The 19899-nt window shown below is 43.7% G+C and overlaps 1 protein-coding gene across 2 annotated transcripts in view; it reads left to right on the top strand.

Moving 5' to 3' along the window:
* The window catches only part of LRP5 (LDL receptor related protein 5), a 317788-nt gene that overhangs the window by 127766 nt on the left and 170123 nt on the right, over positions 1–19899 (top strand). For both annotated transcript variants that reach the window (XM_063945049.1, XM_063945050.1), the window contains exons 6-7: positions 3967–4363; positions 5263–5434. In XM_063945049.1, coding sequence (XP_063801119.1) covers positions 3967–4363; positions 5263–5434 — 569 coding nt within the window. The remainder of the gene's footprint in view (positions 1–3966; positions 4364–5262; positions 5435–19899) is intronic.

The following is a 19899-nucleotide window of genomic DNA, read 5'->3' as shown; positions in this document are numbered from 1 at the left end:
CTCCTCTTGCCCAGCACTGGATACACTTTCCATAGCTAACACTGACTCCTTCACGCACAGATTTTCCTTTTTTGTTATTTTTTATGAACTAGAGGGGAAAAGCAACAACACAGAATTCTCTAATGTGTGGTAGAGAAATGACTTTGCAAGCCCCAATGGGCACTTACTGATTGTGATTTGTTAAGTATATTCGTTCTAAAGTACCATAAACTAGTGGCACTATATTAATAAATTGCAGCAATTAATAGGCTAGCTCCAAAAGGTGTTTTTCTCTTGTATAAAGGAAATATTGAGATTGCCAATCTATAAATGTGTAAATGCGCTTTTGTATGTCACTTACCTACCCTAGTATACCACCCTATTTATACACCGAAGAACATAGTGGCATCTTGTTGGGCGGGGCCTGGGTTGCATGCAGTATGTACAAACAGTCTGAAATAATTGGGCTGCTATGGAGCTTTTCCTTTGCTTTGTTAATATTATGTACGTGAGTGCTTTTAGGTTTTCACTTAAGTGGGAAAGGAGATTAAGACTAAGGCGAAGGGGTCTGTTCATGAAGCAGTGAAAGGATTGGAGAAGTTGCCTATGGTGACCAATGAGCATTGAAGTAGCATAATTTGCATACTGTAAAATTATACAGAGCAGCTGATTGGGTGCCATGGGCAACTTCTCCACTCTTTTCACTGCTTCTTGAGTATACTTCTTTATCAGATGTACACAAACCAATGTTTACTGAGCTGCGCATGCACAGCTCCCAACTTCGCATGTGCAGATTGGGTCCATCTTCATCTGACGCATTACCCGCTAAGCGCAGCCTGATTGACAACGGGGGAGTGGTCAGAAGCTGCGTCTTCCGACACAATAGCGGATCACACTAGCAGGCAAAAGGCGTCTATTGACACAAGATGTCTCCTGCAACATTAGCATGTTATCGCACAGCAGCTGCATACATCTCAGAATGAGGCCCTGACATTTGCGGGACAAGGTAATTAACATGGGTGGCAAAGGTGTACTTTAGAGATGTGTATTGTTAGTGGTACAGAGTCTTTTCCTCCTGGTAAAAGTCCTAAATATTCCAACTGGTCAGAAAAAAACAATCTCATTCCTGTACTTTTAATGGAACGCACTACCGCCAATCCACTGAATTATGATTCATTTAAGACATACCTTGCTAAATAGAGCAGTATCTTAGCAAAAAGCTGAAATAGGTTTATTAAATGGAATCAAAATGGAAAAGATAGAATTTTTTAATTGTGTACTGCAGGTCGCGCTGTAGCTGCGGCTCCCCAGGAACCTTATTGCCAGCTCCCCACCCCCCACTCCCCCTCCTCTCCCACTACCCCTCTGCTACACAAGCTGCAGAGATTCGGGAGCTGTTCACCATCTCAGGATGGCAAACAGTTTCTCTTTCAAACTCTGACCATCATTTTCGGAGTTTGATGAATGTCACAATTGTACATCCCCACACTGTAGTATGGGGAGTGTCAAATGGTGACAAATAAAGGGTCATGAACATGCCCCTTAGAGTGACACCCCTGTGTGCATGGTGGCTGGTGGTAATATAATCCTACGACTCCCACCTTGCACTATGCGGCTCCGCACATATCAGTTGTCCAACGCGGTCTCTCACCTCAGGCTGCTTTTGGCTAAACTTTGGAAACGCGTGTCTCTGCACATGTAGGTGTGTGTTTCTGTGTAGTATAGAGGTGTGCAAATAATTGAACACTATAGGCCCATACACACGTCGCTCATTTTCCCCCTCCCTGAGCGACGTCGCTCATTTTATCGGCAAGTGTGTATGCCGCCAGCATCGACCGATGCGCGGCCCAGCGGGTCGGCAACGATCGTCGCTGTTGCCAGGTCATGCATGCAGGATCTGGACTGTCGTCCACGACCTGCTGGTGGAGGCGTGACGTCACTGAGCGGTCATATCGCTCAGTGTGTACAGTCTGCCGTCCCGGGAGGGGAAACATTAGACGACGTCGCTCATAGAGCGACATCGTCTAATGTGTACGGACCTTTCGAATTTTTTTTAAGATACTGTATATTACAAAAGCACAAACACCCTCCCTCTCAAACCTGGTTGACCATTTATGATTAAAATATATTTATATTTTTTCTTTAAGAATCAAAAGTTTGAGAATGTTTCATATATTTTTGAACTTTATAAATGGTTTAAGATCTATTTTATACAGGTTGAGTCTCCCATACAGTATATGAATTGCTTCAGACCAGAAGTTTATTTGGATATAAGTTTTTTTTTTTCTGTAGTTTGGAATATTTGTATACCATAGTGAGATCTTGGGGATAGGACCCAAGTCTAACCACAGAATGCAGTGAGGATTCATATACACCTTGTACACATAGCCTGGAGGTCATTTAAAAAACAAATATATTTTTAATAATTTAATGTATGAAACAGTTTTTGTATGCTGAATCCTCAGAAAGAAAATGTCGCTATCTCAGGTGCGCAAAACTTTTTTTGATGTCGTAGACTTTTTCTGGCATCCATCAGTCCTGTGCATAATGATGCTGTTTAAGGCTTTGCTCCTGCAGTGTGCGGTGCTCTGCGGAAGGCATTGCCTTTTTTTTTTTTTCAACAAGACTTCTTAAACTTTATAAGACATAGCCAATATACATGAATGTACTGTAAATGGATACACATTACTAGTCTCCTGTAAAAGACCTTGCTAAATGTGACTAAGCGATCACTAACTCCAGCACTAAACTCTGCCGCTTTACAGGTCCAGTAGGTGAGTGTGATGCCCACTTAAGCCTGCTATTGTTGTAACAGCATGAAAAGCAAGGAACTACTGTTATTCTGTCACCTGTATGTAGAGGGGTAAAACAAATGATTGATGACCTAGCTAGGCTTGAGAAATGGTCAAGAACGTGGCAACTACAGTTTAATGCTAAAAAATGCAAAATCATGCACTTGGGTCTCAAAAACCCAAAGGCTAAATATAGTATCAAGGGTACTATAATGGAAACTACTGAGGAGGAAAGGGATTTAGGAGTCACTATTTCAAGTGACTTAAAGGCAGGAAAGCAATGCAACAAAGCAATGAGAAAGGCAAGTCAGATGCTTGGTTGCATAGGGAGAGGAATCAGTAGCAGGAAAAGAGAAGTAATAATGCCACTGTATAGGTCATTGGTGCGGCCTCATCTGGAATACTGTGTCCAGTTCTGGAGACCATATCTCCAGAAGGATATAAATACATTAGAGAGTGTGCAAAGAAGGACAACTAAAATGGTGCATGGCCTACATCACAAAACTTACCCGGAAAGGCTAAAAGATCTTAACATGTATAGTATGGAGGAGAGAAGGGAAAGGGGAGACATGATAGAAACTTTCAAATATACCAAAGGTTTTAACAAAGTTCAGGAGGGAAACATTCTTCAAAGCAAGAGAAGTATTAGAACTCAAGGACATACACTGAAACTGGAGGGAGGCAGGTTTAGGGGAAATTTTAAGGAAAAATTACTTTACAGAAAGGGTAGTGGATAAGTGGAATAGCCTCCCATCAGAGGTGGTAGAGGCTAAGACTGTAGAGCAATTTAAACATGCTTGGGATAGGCATATGAATATTCTTACAAATAATTAAGGTTCAAAGAGGGTTGAGATTACCTAAAGGATAAAAAAAAAGGGGCAGACTAGATGGGCCAAGTGGTTCTTATCTGCCGTCAAATTCGATGTTTCTAGTTCTGAACATTTTGTATTTATAGGTTCACATAAAATGGACACTGCATTTTAGTTTATGTTAATATCATTTATTTATTACCAGTTACTTATATAGCGCGCACACATTCCGCAGCACTTGTTAGTTTCTTGTTACTTTTTGAAATCACAATAATACAAATTGTACAACAGTTGTTAACATATCTTTCACTTGTTCACCTGTTCTACAGACATCATTGGCAATAATGCTTTCTTGGACAGTGAAATACATTGCTTGGTCATTTTAGGTGCTGATGATGTCTTGCTGTTGGCAAGAAGGACCGATCTACGAAGAATCTCGTTGGACATGCCAGATTTTACAGATATTGTATTACAGATTGATGACATCAAGCATGCTATTGCAATTGACTATGACCCAGTCGAAGGATATATCTATTGGACTGATGATGAGGTTAGAGCAATTCGTCGCGCTTATCTCGATGGGTCAGGTGCACAAACCTTAGTCACCACCGAGGTCCAGCACCCAGATGGCATTGCAGTTGACTGGGTGGCTCGAAATCTTTACTGGACTGACACTGGAACTGACCGTATTGAAGTCACTCGGCTTAACGGAACCTCCAGGAAAATTTTGATATCTGAAAACTTGGATGAACCAAGAGCCATAGTACTGAACCCCCTGACAGGGTAAGTTATAGTACTGTACGTGATGTGAATTCTCTGGACATTTTATAAGTAAATGTATGTGAAAGCCATCAGTTTAGAAATAGATGAACCTTTTCGGTGGTGTCACTCTTGCGCTTCCAGTTAGAAAAGCATTTGAGCTTATAGCACTCTAGTTTTGGCCTTTAATTAGGGAATCATCGTCTATTGTGTTAACCTGGACCGTAAATTCCGTAGACGTGCTGCAAGTTCCATTGTCAATTTAAAAAGAGTGTGCTGCGCTCATCCAAGAGTAAAGGCATACTATGTATAGTATTTGCAGTATACTGTGTGGTGGGATACAGTGCAGCTCTAGAGAAAATGGGGGGATAGCAGGGGATGGATTTGTGTAGGGTCATTATATTGCGGGAGGGGCGACAATAAATGGTATAACTGATCTGATCTACAGTCTTACGGTGACTATTTACATTTTCTGTACAACAACCCTCATACAACAACCACACACAAATCCACTTCCCCGCTATCCCCCTTATTCCTTTTTTTTCCCCCCTCTGTTCACTTTTCCTGCTACCCCCCCCCCCCCCCTTCCTTGCCACCCCACCCTTCCCTTGTGTTCCCTAGGGCTGCTCTGTATCCCACCACACTGCATATAGGTTCCAGAGTGACAGGGGTGGTTCGTTCCCCATACACTTCAGTGAAATAACATGAAAGCGGGTGGATAGCTGGAAACCTGTGATTGTTTTGTGTAACTAAAGTTTTCAAGCATCATTTTTATAATTAATTTTATCACTAAGTTGATATATAAATGTTTCTGTATTACATTAGGTTTCTTACATTTATCTTCAATAAGAAAAGCATGGACATTTAAATGGATTTACAGGTGAAATGTGATTTATTTTATTCCCCCCCCCCCCTGTACCTAGCTTTATGTACTGGACAGATTGGGGAGAAAAGCCAAAGATTGAGTCTGCTTACTTGGATGGATCAGAAAGGATTGTTCTGGTGAACTCGTCCCTGGGCTGGCCTAATGGATTAGCATTGGATCTTCAAGATGGCAAATTGTATTGGGGAGATGCCAAGATGGACAAAATAGAGGTAGGTACAGTGGCGTACGCTGTGCTAGTTTTATCAATGTTGTACTTGCTATGTATTGCAACAGTGGCTTTCATTGCTTCTTTTGAAATGATTTCCATTGCAGCACTGCTAAGCTAAATAAACCCATTTATCTATTTAGTCAGCACATTACGCTTGTATCGGCAGTAGAAAAACCACCTTGTAGTTTACCTAAATAATATGGAAGGCATCTGATTGCCTGTAACACGTGCAAGACTTTTAATCTGTTAAATGAGTGCAGCTTTCAATTTGTGGACTTTGGCAGAGAATGCTAATTACAGATCTGTCCTCCTACATCTAGTCTCAATATGCCGCACGGCGGGATATGCCTGCCACAAGTGAGTGAACAGGTCTGTGCACCTAGGACGCACCAGGTTTCTTTGCTGATTAATTTGACATGCAACATTTGCATATTGTTTGTGACTGAGTCTGTATAAGAAGCACAATGGAATTTGGCATGGAAAATAGCCACGTCCGCTGCAACAAAGCACTTTGTGTGCAGATTCAGAGACTCGGTCGCACACAGATATACAAGTGTTGCATATCACATTAATCAGCAGAGTCTTCTGGTGCCTCCTAGCCAGGTTGCATTGCAACTAAATTTTCCGGCAGAACAAGACGCCCAATGTTAGCAGAGTCTCACAGGACTTGGCGTACCAAGATGGGAGGTTAGGCCTGACCCCAGCAACCATGTATGAGGACATATCTGTATTCTACTCAATATCTAGAATACAACTGAGTAGTATTCTACTCAATATCTAGAACTCTGGTGTATTTTACGTAATAAAAAAGGCAGATTAAGTATTTTGTAAGATTTATTTCCCTTTTATAAAAATTTAATTTAGCGTTTTCACGTGGCATATGTCCTTACATCATGGACAGTGGGCCCGAAGGTCAGGTGTAATCGCTCTGTCTTATGTACTGCTAATATACTACTATCGCTGCCAGTGGTTGATATAGAACAGTGATGTGTGGGTGGTAGTTTAGGCAGAGAACTGTTTTCCGCTTCTGTCCTAGTTCCGTTTCAAACTCTGTAGTACAGTTATGACCCTGACATGTAATCTTGAAATGCGTAGCTTGCTTACTGGAAGTCCAAATGAATGTGAGATGTTCCTGCTGGTTGATGCAAAATATTTTGAGTCTGCAGTTTACTGTGGATCCGTAGACTAGGATATACTTGGTTTGTTGCATTTTGTTATGAATCTGTAAACTCAATAGAGGTCCAATGTGGACATAAAATATTTTAAGAGCAATTAGTTGTGTTATGAATTACGACACAAATAAGTGAAGGCTAAAGCTTGGGTGCTGTTCAGGTCCTAGGTTGGTCTTAAAATGCCCTCATTCGGTGTACAGTGCTCTCCATTCTACAGTACACTAAGGTGGGCATCAGCTGATGGTGAAATGTAAAAGGTCTATATTTCAGGGGTACATTGTCCTGGATATATTACATAAAATTATTGCTGCTTGTTAAAACTTCCGGAAAAGTCCTGCATCATTTCTGTTCTGAACTGTTTTATACTTTGAGGGACATCCGCAATTGTTGACACTGGCTGTAATAAAGAAAAGCATCCTTCATAAAATAAACAAAGGTAATTAGCTTTTTATTTATATTTAAGTGTGTTCACAATTACTTAAATAGGGGAATTTAAATGTTTGTACCGGCGACTGTCAGTGAAGGGGTGTCCGATGGAGCAAATTGCTGCTCCGTTCGGGCATGAACAGCTGCTGGCGCTGGCATTTCTGCTCACAGACCCCTATGCTGGTGAGCAAAAATGAGAAAAAAGTGACCCGCTTGGGTACCCAAATGGCACTTTCTACGTCTCACCCAGCACTTTCTTCTGGTTTAGCAGTTTTACGAGGCTAATCCCGGCTCAGCGCATTAAAAAAAAAAAAAAATTATCGCACCCAATCTCCAGTCATGAGAGACCAGGGTGCGCTGTTAACAGTTGAATCACCCCCTAAGAGTTCACTGTGCCAAAATAGTGCAATTCGTACATTATGGGGTATATGCAATTAGCGGCGAATCACAGCAATTTTTTGCCCGTTTTTTAATTCGACACAATTCGACCGTCGAATTCCGGCAAGTGGGTGCCGAAATTTACCATATTCAATAAAAAACGGATTCGACAGTCCCGCTGTCGAAAAACGGCCGATTTGACGGATTTTGATCCAATTTTTTAAAAACGGGAAAAAACCCGAAAAAAAATTGCGTGGGGTCCCCCCTCCAAAGCATAACCAGCCTCGGGCTCTTCGAGCGGGTCCTGGTTCTAAAAATCCGGGGGGAAAACGGACAGGGGATCCCCCATATTTTTAAAACCAGCACCAGGCTCTGCGCCTGGTGGTGGTGCAAAAAATACGGGGGACAAAAAGAGTAGGGGTCCCCCGTATTTTTTACACCAGCATCGGGCTCCACTAGCTGGACAGATAATGCCACAGCCGGGGGTCACTTTTATACAGCGCCCTGCGGCCGTGGCATTAAATATCCAACTAGTCACCCCTGGCCGGCAGTTGGCGGGTCAACATAGGTAAGTATGTATGTGTCGACATGTGTGTAATAAAGTTTTACTATCACGGTGTGCGTGTCCTGTTTTTATTTGGGTATTTTTTTCCCAGTAGAACTACAGGTACCAGCGGGCCCGTTTTTCTCCCGCATGCTGGTACTTGTGGTTCTCCAAGTACCAGCTTGCGGGGGAGGCTTGCTGGGACTTGTAGTACTACTGGAAAGAACAATATTCTTTCAAATTTCTCAAGGCTATCAGCCCACCATCCGCAGCCCTTGGATGGGGGGGACAGCCTCGGGCTTCACCCCTGGCCCTTGGGTGGCTGGGGGGGACCCCTTGATTGAAGGGGTCCCCACTCCCCCAGGGTACCCCGGCCAGGGGTGACTAGTTGGGTATTTAATGCCACGGCCGCAGGGCGCTGTATAAAAGTGACCCCCGGCTGTGGCATTATCTGTCCAGCTAGTGGAGCCCGATGCTGGTGTAAAAAATACGGGGGACCCCTACGCTTTTTGTCCCCCGTATTTTTTTGCACCAGCACCAGGCGCAGAGCCCGGTGCTGGTTTTAAAAATACGGGGGATCCCCTGTCATTTTCCCCCCCGGATTTTTAGAACCAGGACCGTCTCGAAGAGCCCGAGGCTGGTTATGCTTTAGAGGGGGGACCCCACGCCATTTTTTTTCGGGATTTTACCATTCCATTTAAAAAAAAATAAAAAAAAATATTTTTAAAAATATATAAATAATACTTGTGCCTCCAAAATAGACAAACCAATTACCTAATCCCTTCTAATATAAATAGATATGCTATTACCAATAAAAAAAACACCAAAAAAAAACATGTTTTAATTTTTTTTAATTAGATTTCCCCACCAAAGTGTGGCGGATTGAAAATGACGATTTTACTGTCTAAAAGAACTGTTGTCGAATTTCCAAACTTCAATTGAATATACTTTTGGCGAATTGCTGCATTTGTACCATTGCAGAAATGTCGAATTTGACAAATGTCGAATTTTGAAAGTCCGTTTTTTTGACGGAAAGTACTGAATTGCATTGTCGATTTTTTTTTTTTTTTTTTTTTTTTTTTGTGGGGGGGGGGGGGGGGGGCGAAAAAGTCCAGTTTTTCGACAATTTCGGGAATTTGACCGCAAATTGCATATACCCCTGTAACTCGCCTGCACTTCACTGAGCCTGGTGTGATTTTAGATATGTAGCAGACACATACAAGTGACCCCCAAATAAGAGCGTATTCTAGCATTGTATTAAAGGCCAAGATAAACATGAACCCATGTGTATGTTGGTGAACCTTTCTTAAATTGAGTAATATTTATTGGGTGTGTTTTGAATAACAAAATCAAGAGAACAGTACATTAGCCTATCAGTACTTGCGCTTACAGTAGATGTTTGACAGGTATATATCCATGAGAACAGAAAGAAAATCTACGAATGAACACATCCTCATGTACAGTATTAAGATGTCACATGTGCACAAAAGGATAGGGTCCAGTGAGAAAGTAGCCAAATATTCCGCAAGTACATAAGGGGAAGAAGACATAGTAACATCTATATGATGTACTATAACATAAACATTTTTTTTACTGATTAGTAAGTGGTATAATCTGTTTTCTGACCTACTAACATTTATCTTTAATGTGAATTAATTCTCCAGATTTCTGAGGGAAATGGTGCACTCATTATGGCTATAATAAATAGGACTGAAAGTCTGATAGCCCTCTAGTTTTAAAGGTTTTTTGGATATGTATCCAATAGATATTTGTAGATGAAAATGCATAGTGCTTGCTGTTTGCATGTTAGGTATGGCTTTGTGTTTGTACAGTGTATTTCATGTGATTTTTATGTGCATCTGTTGCAACAGGCATACTGTATCTTATATGAGGGGAATTAAATTGTTTTTATCACGGCCGCCACTAGATGGCGCCTGAAGGCAGCAATTCAATTCTTCTGCCATTTGGCTGCCCAGCAGCCACAGAGGTCACATTATGAGGCTGCGAGAAAAAATGTGTGCACACTCTGTACTTTGGGCCCAAAGCAGGACATTAGACGGATTTAACCGTTTTACGCAGCTAAATCCTGTCTGTTTGGGCATGATATGTATGTGCGCCCAAACAACAATTGAATTGTAACAATTGTTTGGGCGTGTAATCTGTCCTGTAGACAGGAAAATTAGATACCCAAAACAAATGAATTACTATGTGTTTAAATGCTATCTGCAAAAGAATAGCAATAGCGTCTTTTCAGGAAAGTGAGCATTTGTCTTGGGGTGCCCACACATGAAGCGATGTGTTCTTCTGCGACACATAGCTAGCGACTGGACCCAAAGGGGTGCCAGCATCTGCAAATGCACACACTCTTGCCGATGCCCGCACTCACGAGCAGTGCACAGGGAGGAGGCATGCTGCATTCAGTAACATGGCATCGTTCGCCACCTCCTCAGATCTTTTTGCACGTTGAGAAGATCTGAGGAGACAACGAACAATTCACTGGTGCGTGCATCGCTATCGTTATTGCCCGTACACATAGCACTTTTTAAATGACGTGTCGTTCCGATCAGTCTGAAATGCCCGCAATGTTTAAAATATCGTGCAGTGTGTAGGCGATAGTGTCCTGTTAAATTGCTCGCACAGACCATTAGTACGGGGATGATCAAGACTGATATTTCACCTGCATTTTCTTAGAGGTGCACATGCTGCTGTGCAGGGGTGTATCTAGGAGTCCGAGCGCCCCTGGCAAAGTAAGGGATTGGTGTCCCCCATATTTGAAATGGGGAGGGTGCAAGTGCAAAAAAGGGACGTGAACTTGTGGGAAAGGGGCATGACAATACAGCAGTTCCACCAATTCAAATTACGCTACACAGTAGTAACCCTTATACACATCATGCCCACACAGTACCAATTCCCTTTACACATTATGCCCACACAGTAATTCTTATAACACTGAGGAGACATCAGCAGTGCTTGACCTGGCTGAGGATGCAGTGCCACCCAAGGCCAGATAGTATAATCAAACAGTAGTGCAAAGAAGTACAGTGCAGCGTAGTACCCAGTGGCGCTCGCCTAAAAAATGGGTGTGGCAACATGCCACATGGGGCGTGACCAATGAAAATGGGGGCTTGATACACACATGACCCCAATACTGCAGTGCCAGATACACATATGCCCCCAATAGTGCCAGATACACATATGCCCCCAATAGTGCCAGATACACATATGCCCCCAATTGTGCCAGATACACATATGCCCTTAATTGTGCCAGATACACATATGCCCCCAATAGTGCCAGATACACATATGCCCCCAATAGTGCCAGATACACATATGCCCCCAATAGTGCCAGATACACATATGCCCCCAATAGTGCCAGATACACACATGCCCCCAATAGTGCCAGATACACACATGCCCCCACAGTGCCAGATATGGCCCCACAGTCATATAGTCTTAGTCCCCATCCCCCTCCCAGCACATAGCCATAGTCCCCTCCCAGTAAATAGCCATAGCCCCCACCTCCCCAAGCAATAGCCGTAGGCCCACCAGCACATAGCCGTAGTCTCCACCTCTTCCAACACAGTCATACAGTAGTCCCATCACATAACAATAATTCCCTGCCAACATAGATAGCCATAGTCCCACTCAACAAACACATAGCCATAGTCTCCATCCCAGCACATAGCTGTAGTCCGCCCTTAGCACATAGTAGTAGTCTCCCCCACTCCCAACACATACATAGACTCCCCACACAGCCCTAGTCCTCACCCCCACAACATCCCAGCAGATAGCCGTAGTGTCTGGCAATACCTGCTGTGCCGAGCTGCCTGGGACGGAGGGCGGAGGATCGCTCAGCAGGCAGAAGCTGGTGCCGGTGTCCGGCACTGCACTAAACTACGTGAAGAAACTGAAAAAAACTGGGAGCTCCCGACAGCAAGGGTTGCTGGGAGCTGGTAGTTTATTTTCAGTTTCTTCCCTGTAATGCATTGCGGTGCTGTACACCTGCGCCAGCTCCTGCCTGCTCAGTGTTCCTCAGCCCTCAGTATGCTGACCGGCGGTCAGCCATACTATACCCTCCGCCCTCCATCCCAGGCATTGCACAGTCAGCTCGGCACAGCAGGTGTTGCCAGACACTACGGCTTAAGGAATTCCACCGACTGGCCGCGGGTGGCACTGGCAGGTGGCGCCCCTGGCGAGTGCCATCCTGGCCAATGGTTAGATATGCCCCTGCTGCTGTGGGCAGGGGAGAGTCTGATGCTGCTGAGCAGCATCAGTCTCTCATCTCACACTGCCTGATGTTGACACACACACACACACACACACACACACACACACACACACACACACACACACACACACACACACACACACTTGGATCTGATCCCTGGGAATCTGTACTTTTGAGAATATAGTTACTAGGACATCTGCCACTTTAGCAGCCCTAGTTATTAGCTCTCCGCCTCAAACTTAGTCTTTCAAAAATAGCGTTAATAACGTTTCCACCGGACAGTAGTAGTTTTGAGAACACAAATGAATACTATATCTCAAGCCCTTTATCTATATATCATTCCTTACTGAGAACTGTATCTTGCTCCCCATATTTAATTTGCATGCAAATCCCGTTTCATCAGTCTATGAAACATATCCTGAATATGCCCATATCTCACACAAGACATTGCAAAAACGAATTAATGCACTCACTATTGAATAATCTTCTTTCTGGCCTTCCCCTAAAAAGGCTTTCACCTCTGCAGTCTATTATAAATCCAACAGGTTGCAGTTAAAATGCCGGCTGTCTGTATCCCAGCGTTCAGGAGACAGACGCCATTTCACCGGCTGTCAGGTTTCCGGCGACAGACTAACCACCGCACAGAATACCCACTTGGGTGGTGGGTGCATGCCACCAACTGAGTGGAAATAGAACCTGTGGTGAGCGAAGCAAGCCATAGGGCCCGAAGCATAGCGAGCCCGCGAGGGGACTCGCTGCCGGGATGCTTCTGTCTGTATACTGACAGCCAGCATTCCCATCACCCGGTAAATCATACCGAACCCAATCCAGCAGCTAGACCGATTTGTTCTCACAAAATGATCTGCTGCTGCTCCAGTCACTACTTTGGTGCCTGAATTTTACTGAATTCAATCTAAAACTATTCTGCTACTTTGGTGCCTGAATTTTACTGAATTCAATCTAAAACTATTCTGCTAAAATATAAAGCGATCACCAAAACTGCACCAACATGCATTTCTTCTCTTATTTCAGAAACTAATAATTCAACTCTTCCGTTCTGCACGAGATCTGCGTCTCCCATCCACTCATTACCAGCTCCTACTCGTGGTTTCAGGACTTCTTCATGCTGCACCCACGCTGTAGAATGCCCTCCCACACACAATCAAACTTTCTTCTAGCCTCCAAACCTTCAATCAGTCCTTGAAAACTCGCCTCTTCAGACGTTTTCAAATTCCTAAACCACCCACATAACTTCCACTAGCTATTCTACCCTTTTTACTTACACTCTACACAGTCCATGCAAAACCTTAAATATGTTCTCTTTTACACCCACACACCCCACTGACCCCAGGCCAACTTTGCTTGGTGGCTGGATCATATAGCTCACCAAGAACCCATTACCTTGGTGGCCTATATGATTACCAATCTACCTGGATTAATTTGCAATGTGTAGTACTTATCCTCATGCATCAATGCCTATTTAGCTATAGATTGTAAGCTTGTGAGCAGGACCTATTATCTATCTGTCATTACCCTGTCTTGTTTTATTACTGTTTTGTTCCCAATTTTAGAGCACAGCAGGGTTAATAAAGATGAATTTGAATGGAATTCAGTCTTATACTATATAGTGGACTTTATCAACTTTTTTTTTTTTTTTTAGCTTTCAGACCCATTTTACTTTTATTTAGAGAGCAGTAAACTCATATAATGCACAAGTGTATGTTTAGCCAGAAATGGAAAGTATTTACATGTCCACAGCCGGTTTGTAACAACCAGCAATAGTCCAAATACTGAAGGGTTAAATTTCACACTTTTCAAATGTGTGAATTAGTTCATATAGCAAACCAGGCATCAAAAGTCATTTGTGTACTAGCATAGCACCAGCCAGAGATGCAGTGCCATAAACTCAGCATGCAGGCAGCTGCCTCCGATAAGTTGGAGAGGACCTTCCAGCCTAATTAAAACCATGTTACGGTTTTTACAACCATTACATATTTGTATAGTGTAGATGACACCAGTGTAACAGGAATACTTTTTATCCTAAAACCATTATAAAGGACTAGTATGCTTGCAGAGTCTCCTCCTGTTGGGATGCGGGTGGTCATGTGACTGACACCACTCAGTCTCATCGGTGGGATCCTAACCGCCGCCATCCCAACGGTGGGTATTGGGGTGACTGTTAGGGCCTGCAGTGGGGGAAGAGGACATAGGGCTAAGGTCTGCACTAGAGGGTGGTTAGCCACCATCCTCCAAAAGCGAATGTTAGCTCTAGTCACCACCACAGGTGGGGTAGGGTAGAAAGCAGGGGAGAGTTAAAATAATTACCCCGTCCCCTAACTGCATTGTAAGTGATTTGATGCAGGCGATCACATGACTACATTGGCATACCGACAGTTACAGTGCCGACAAGTCAATTGTATCACACCCCTCCTGCCATTAGATAGTGTCTCTGATAAACGAGGGGATGTGTTCAGAAGAAAAGGTGAATTTAGTAAGAAGAATGTCATGTCTGGAACTAATGGAAAGTATGATAGCACATCATGGTATTTTTGGATGTCCTGGTGAATTTAAGGAATGCAAGAACTCCTCGAAACTCGATTAACTTTGATTCTGTTAAAGCAGCAGTGGATATAGTGAAAAGTCTATCAGCAGATGTTGCTTTGTCTATACCACTTTATGGCTACTTGTCTCTGCAGTTGTTGTGGCACTGCAAGTCCCAGCATCTTCTTTGTAATTCTACAACGGATAGGAAGCATGCTGTGCTCTTCCATCTGATGCTTTGTAAGTGAAATATACAAATAATGGTTTGCAAGCTTGTGAATGAAAGAGCGGTGAAGGAGGTCTATTGTCATCTGTAATGGAGTGGGAGGAAAAATGTGTTCTTCTGGTAATATTTCACATGTAGTAACCAGAAATCTTCCCATCTGCAGAGTTAAGCTGGAACACAAAGAGCTCAGTCAGTGCACTAGCAGCCATTTGGCAAGATTTGTCAGATGTTTGCGTGACAGCAGCCTATAGGGTTTTCTCCTGTAAATTTGGCCCCCTATGGCAACATTGTTCCCTGCCTCTAAATGCCTTGCTTGTCTCTTTGGCAGGCAGTTGGGGGAAAATGAATCCACTTCTTCAACATATGGTTTTATACTTTGTGGGTGAAGATTTATAGAGCTGTATGTTAATTGGCAGAGATTCATGTTCACACAAACTCTGTGTGAAAAAGATGCAAGATCACGTTTGTGCTTTGAGGAACTTTAATGGACAAACTGTAGATTAGTGAGGATTACAAGAGTCCAGCAGAGAGGGAAGCAAAGAGCTGGCGATACGCACGTGCAGGCCGTCCCTGCTCCTTTATGTTACCCATATACAGGGATAAGTATGTTTCTACCCCCAGAGCAGGTTCCCTCAACACCCACCTTTCATTGATGAGCGTGATCTTATTATTCCTCAGACGCACAGCTGTATTGTGTATAATGTTATATATAGATAAGATATCAATATATATATATATATATATATCTATCTAGATACACACCTATACATTATCAACCCTTTCACCAGATATCTGTGTACGGACCCTCAATTGTATAGGTGTGTATGCAGGACCGCTGCCGATAAACTGCTTAAAATGCTCCTTTAGCTGTCAGTATGTACTGTTTAATATTTACCTCCCATTTCCGTAGAAGCCCATACACACTGAACTATTTCTAGCACAGTATGTACGAGGCTCCCAAAGGGTCAAGCTGGGGAGACAGCGCTCGGCTGATCGTATATCCGATCAGCTGAGTGATCGCAAAGATGTTTAGCCATTGCTTACTGCTTTTCCAGTTCAGGGGATTAGCTATAATTTAGGCCGTTATTAGCTATAACAGTAGGCCTAAATATGGTAAATTACCCCGGGAGGCGGTCAAGATCCCGCTGGACGGGATCCCGGCGGTCGAAATACCGACGCCGGAATCACGACCAGCACAATCCCGACATATTCTCCCTCCGTGGGTGTCCACGACACCCATAGAGGGAGAATATAATAGTGTGCCGAGCGTAGCGAGGCACCGTGCCCGCAGCATGGCGAGCACCCCTGTCAGGATTGTGTGGTCGGGACTCCGGCGTCGGGATTTCGACTGCCGGGATCCCGTCCAGTGGGATTTAGTACTGATCCCATTACCCCTATCTTTGTATTCTGGCATTACACTGCTCATTACTCTGTTTAACATTGGTTCTTGCTGTGACTGTTGGGGGGAGGCAGTTGGTAATCTTGTAAAGGCAAATAATTGCTCATGGTCAGTGATAACGGTGGTCCAGAAAAAGATCCAATATTTTTGAAGTGGCATGCATGCACAAAAAATCCTTAGTTCATTTTAAATGTGTTTTAACAAGTAAAAAACCTTTGAATATACAGTGTTACATCGTTGTCTGGTGCAGAATAACTTTGGAGCCAATCCAGTGCCTCCTTGATGGTGCTGCGTGATGGACAAGTACCTGCCTTTATTTCTCAGCATTGAAGCATTGAGGACCGTAGAGGCAGTGGCCGCCCAAGGAAACTTTGTGCGTCAGATGAAAGACGCATCGTGCTTGCTTCCCTTCTAAATTGGAAGATGTCCATCAGTGCCATCAGCTCAGAACAGGCAGATACCAGTGGGGACCCAGTTATACCCATCTACTGTTAGGAGATGTCTGTCTAGAAGTGGTCTTCATGGAAGGATAGCATCAAAAAAACTATACCTTTCTAACGTGGAAACAAGGCCAAGCGACTCGACTATGGATGAAAACATAGGAACTGGGGCACAGAAAATGGCAGCAGATGCTCTGGATTGATGAGTCAAAATTAGAAATTTTTGGCTGTATTAGAAGGTAGTTTTTTCGCCAGAGGGCTGGAGAGGCTCCTTGTAAGTTTGGGGCTGTAGTTCAGCAGATGGAGTTGGTGATTTGGTGCCTATAAATGGTGTCCTCAATGCTGAGAAATAGAGGCAGGTACTTATCCATCATGCAATACCACCAGGGAAGTGTCAGTTTGGCTCCAAATTTATTCTGCAGCAGGACAACTACCCCAAACATACGGCCAATGTCATTAAGAGTTATCTTCAGCGTAAAGAAGAATAAGAAGTCCTGGAAGTGATGATATGGCCTCCACAGAGGCTGGATCTCAACATCACCAAGCCTGTCTGGGATTACACGAAGATACAGAAGATCTGTGGTTCTCCAATATGTTTGGAACAACCTCCCAGCTGAGTTCCTTTAAAAAACTGTACAAGTGTACCTAGAACAATTTTACTGTTTTGGTGGCAAAGGGTGGTCACACCAAATTGCTAACAAATAATATATATACTCACAGTATATACTATATATAATATGTGACAGGCAAATCCGGCACTCCTAATACCTTGATTTGTTAGTTTCTCCGATGCCATCCCTCGGTATTAACACCCGTACATAGAGTACATTGCAGGCGGCATCCAGGAGTCTTGCAAAATTAAGCAACTTTTATTGCACCGTATGCAATAAAAATTGCTTATTTTTGCAAGACTCCTGAGTGCCGCTTGCAATGTCCTATCTATCTATCTATCTATCTATCTATCTATCTATCTATCTATCTATCTATCTATCTTCATGCAACTTGTTGTATTTACAAACGTATTCAGTGTCAGGGCCACTTCATGATTAAGATATCACAGAGGCTGGCGGTGAAGATGCAGGTTGCCCCCCTCTTGGCTACTTTGCAGGCCTTTTGAGTAAAACCATTTAAACGGAGTACGTACTAATTACCGTCGGCCAGGATGCTGGCTGCCAAGATTCCGAGAGCGACATCCCGGCCGTCAGTATGCCGGAAGTGGGGCAAGCGCTAGAAAGAATCTTGCGGGCTCGTTGCAATCACCACAGGTTTTTTCTTCCTCTATGGGTGTAGTGGACACCCACAGAGGGAGAATAACGTGGCCTTCCAGTATTCTGGCGGCGGCATTTCACCGTCTGTCGTGATACCGGCGTCTGCATTGTGACCGCCTGATTTAAACAGATTGGGATACACCTTCAGGGTACTGACTATAGGGATGCCTGGGTTGATCCACTTTGCACTGTAAACTTCCCAGTACTTGAGCTTCTTTTATTTGATCCTTACTGAAGGCACTGTAACCTCACCAATTTATATTTTTGTTGAGTTTAGTTCTTGTGTTGCCGATGCACGCGCATAATACTAACGTAGTAATATAGTATTTGAGGTTGAATAGAGGCAAATTGCCCATCGTGTTCAACCTGTTACTGAATATCTTCTTTTTTTTTTTTTTTTTTTACTACAATTACTACAGTAATCAAAGCAGAGCATAAATGTGTTTTGAGTCTGTTACTGGCCACATACACTATTAAAGTGCAAATCATTGGCTAATTGGCATAAAATCTCTGCATGTGTTACCTGTAGATGACTGCAATCTCCCATAATGGGAAAGATTTGCAGTATTATTGCTAAACACTGAAATATAAATTTTACACAATGTTTCAAGCAATTTACTATGTGTGCAATGGCAAACAGTAACATGATTGAGGTGTTTTCTCCTGTGGGAAAATCTAAACTATCCTAATCCAGAAACAGACTTTGCCTTTACTGTGCAATAAAAGAATAATAGAGATTCAGCTAGGACTCATTAACGCCCCCTCTCCCTGCCATCTGTACTCTTCACCAGTACAAGTGGCTTTCACTTCAATTTCATTCTGACAAGGACTTTCTTCCTCTATTCAGGAGGGCCCTTCAAAGGCAACTTCTGTAAATGGCTTTCTGTGTAATTTACCCCCTTTTCTCTACACTTGACCTGCCTAAAACATGTCATCTGATGGTAAAAGTTTAAAATGTGCACCCTTTGCCAGAATGCAAGGACAGCCATAACATGCAGAGGACTTTTGCTGCAAGAGAAGCCTGACACTTACTTGTTAGTTCTACTGATGCACTGTATGAACAATGGAAAGGTATTGCTGTATGAACGTATGTTTATTGCCACAATCTGCACCTCATCCAAAATTTCTGAATACAAATCCCTCCTCAAACAAAGAAACAAAAGCATTTATGAATTACAACTATTGCATAACAAGTACTACCGCTTTCTCATCGCAATGCCGGGTCACACCCGTGAATTGGAAATGGGTCCTTCCCAGGTGCGACCCGGGATTGGACCCTTTCACATTGGCATATTGCCAGATCGGGTTGCCATCGCGGGCGGGGGGCAGCCGAGGGTGGTGCTGGGAGATGACATAACCTCCACACCATCTCTGCCTGTGCTGTGAACGGGTCCCGGGTCGCATCGACCCGGCAACCCGTTCACACTGCACCTGGCCCGGTCCGGTAATAACCCACAAATAACCCTGCTTTATTCCCGGGTTGAATTACCAGGTCTGGCGACCTGGAAATTCTTCAGTGACCCCTTTCACACTGCACAGCGACCAGCGCCGACCCGGCATTATACCTGGTCGATACCATGTTATTTGTGTGGTGTGAGAGAGGTATTAGTTTATCATCTTTGTCCCCTCCTGAGGGGATGCCGTCAAGATCCCGCCGGACGGAATCCTGGCGGTCGGAATACCGACACCGGAATCCCGACCGGCACAATCCCGACATATTCTCCCACTGTGGGTGTCCACGACACCCATAGAGAGAGAATAAATTAGTGTGCCGAGCGTAGCAAGGTACCGTGCCCGCAGCGCGGCGAGCCCGCAAGGGGCTGCGTTGCGCTCGCCCCCCTGTC

The sequence above is a fragment of the Pseudophryne corroboree genome, chromosome 11 (genome assembly GCF_028390025.1).
Source record: "Pseudophryne corroboree isolate aPseCor3 chromosome 11, aPseCor3.hap2, whole genome shotgun sequence".
NCBI lineage: Eukaryota > Metazoa > Chordata > Amphibia > Anura > Myobatrachidae > Pseudophryne > Pseudophryne corroboree.
This window is presented reverse-complemented; position numbering and strand designations above follow the sequence as displayed.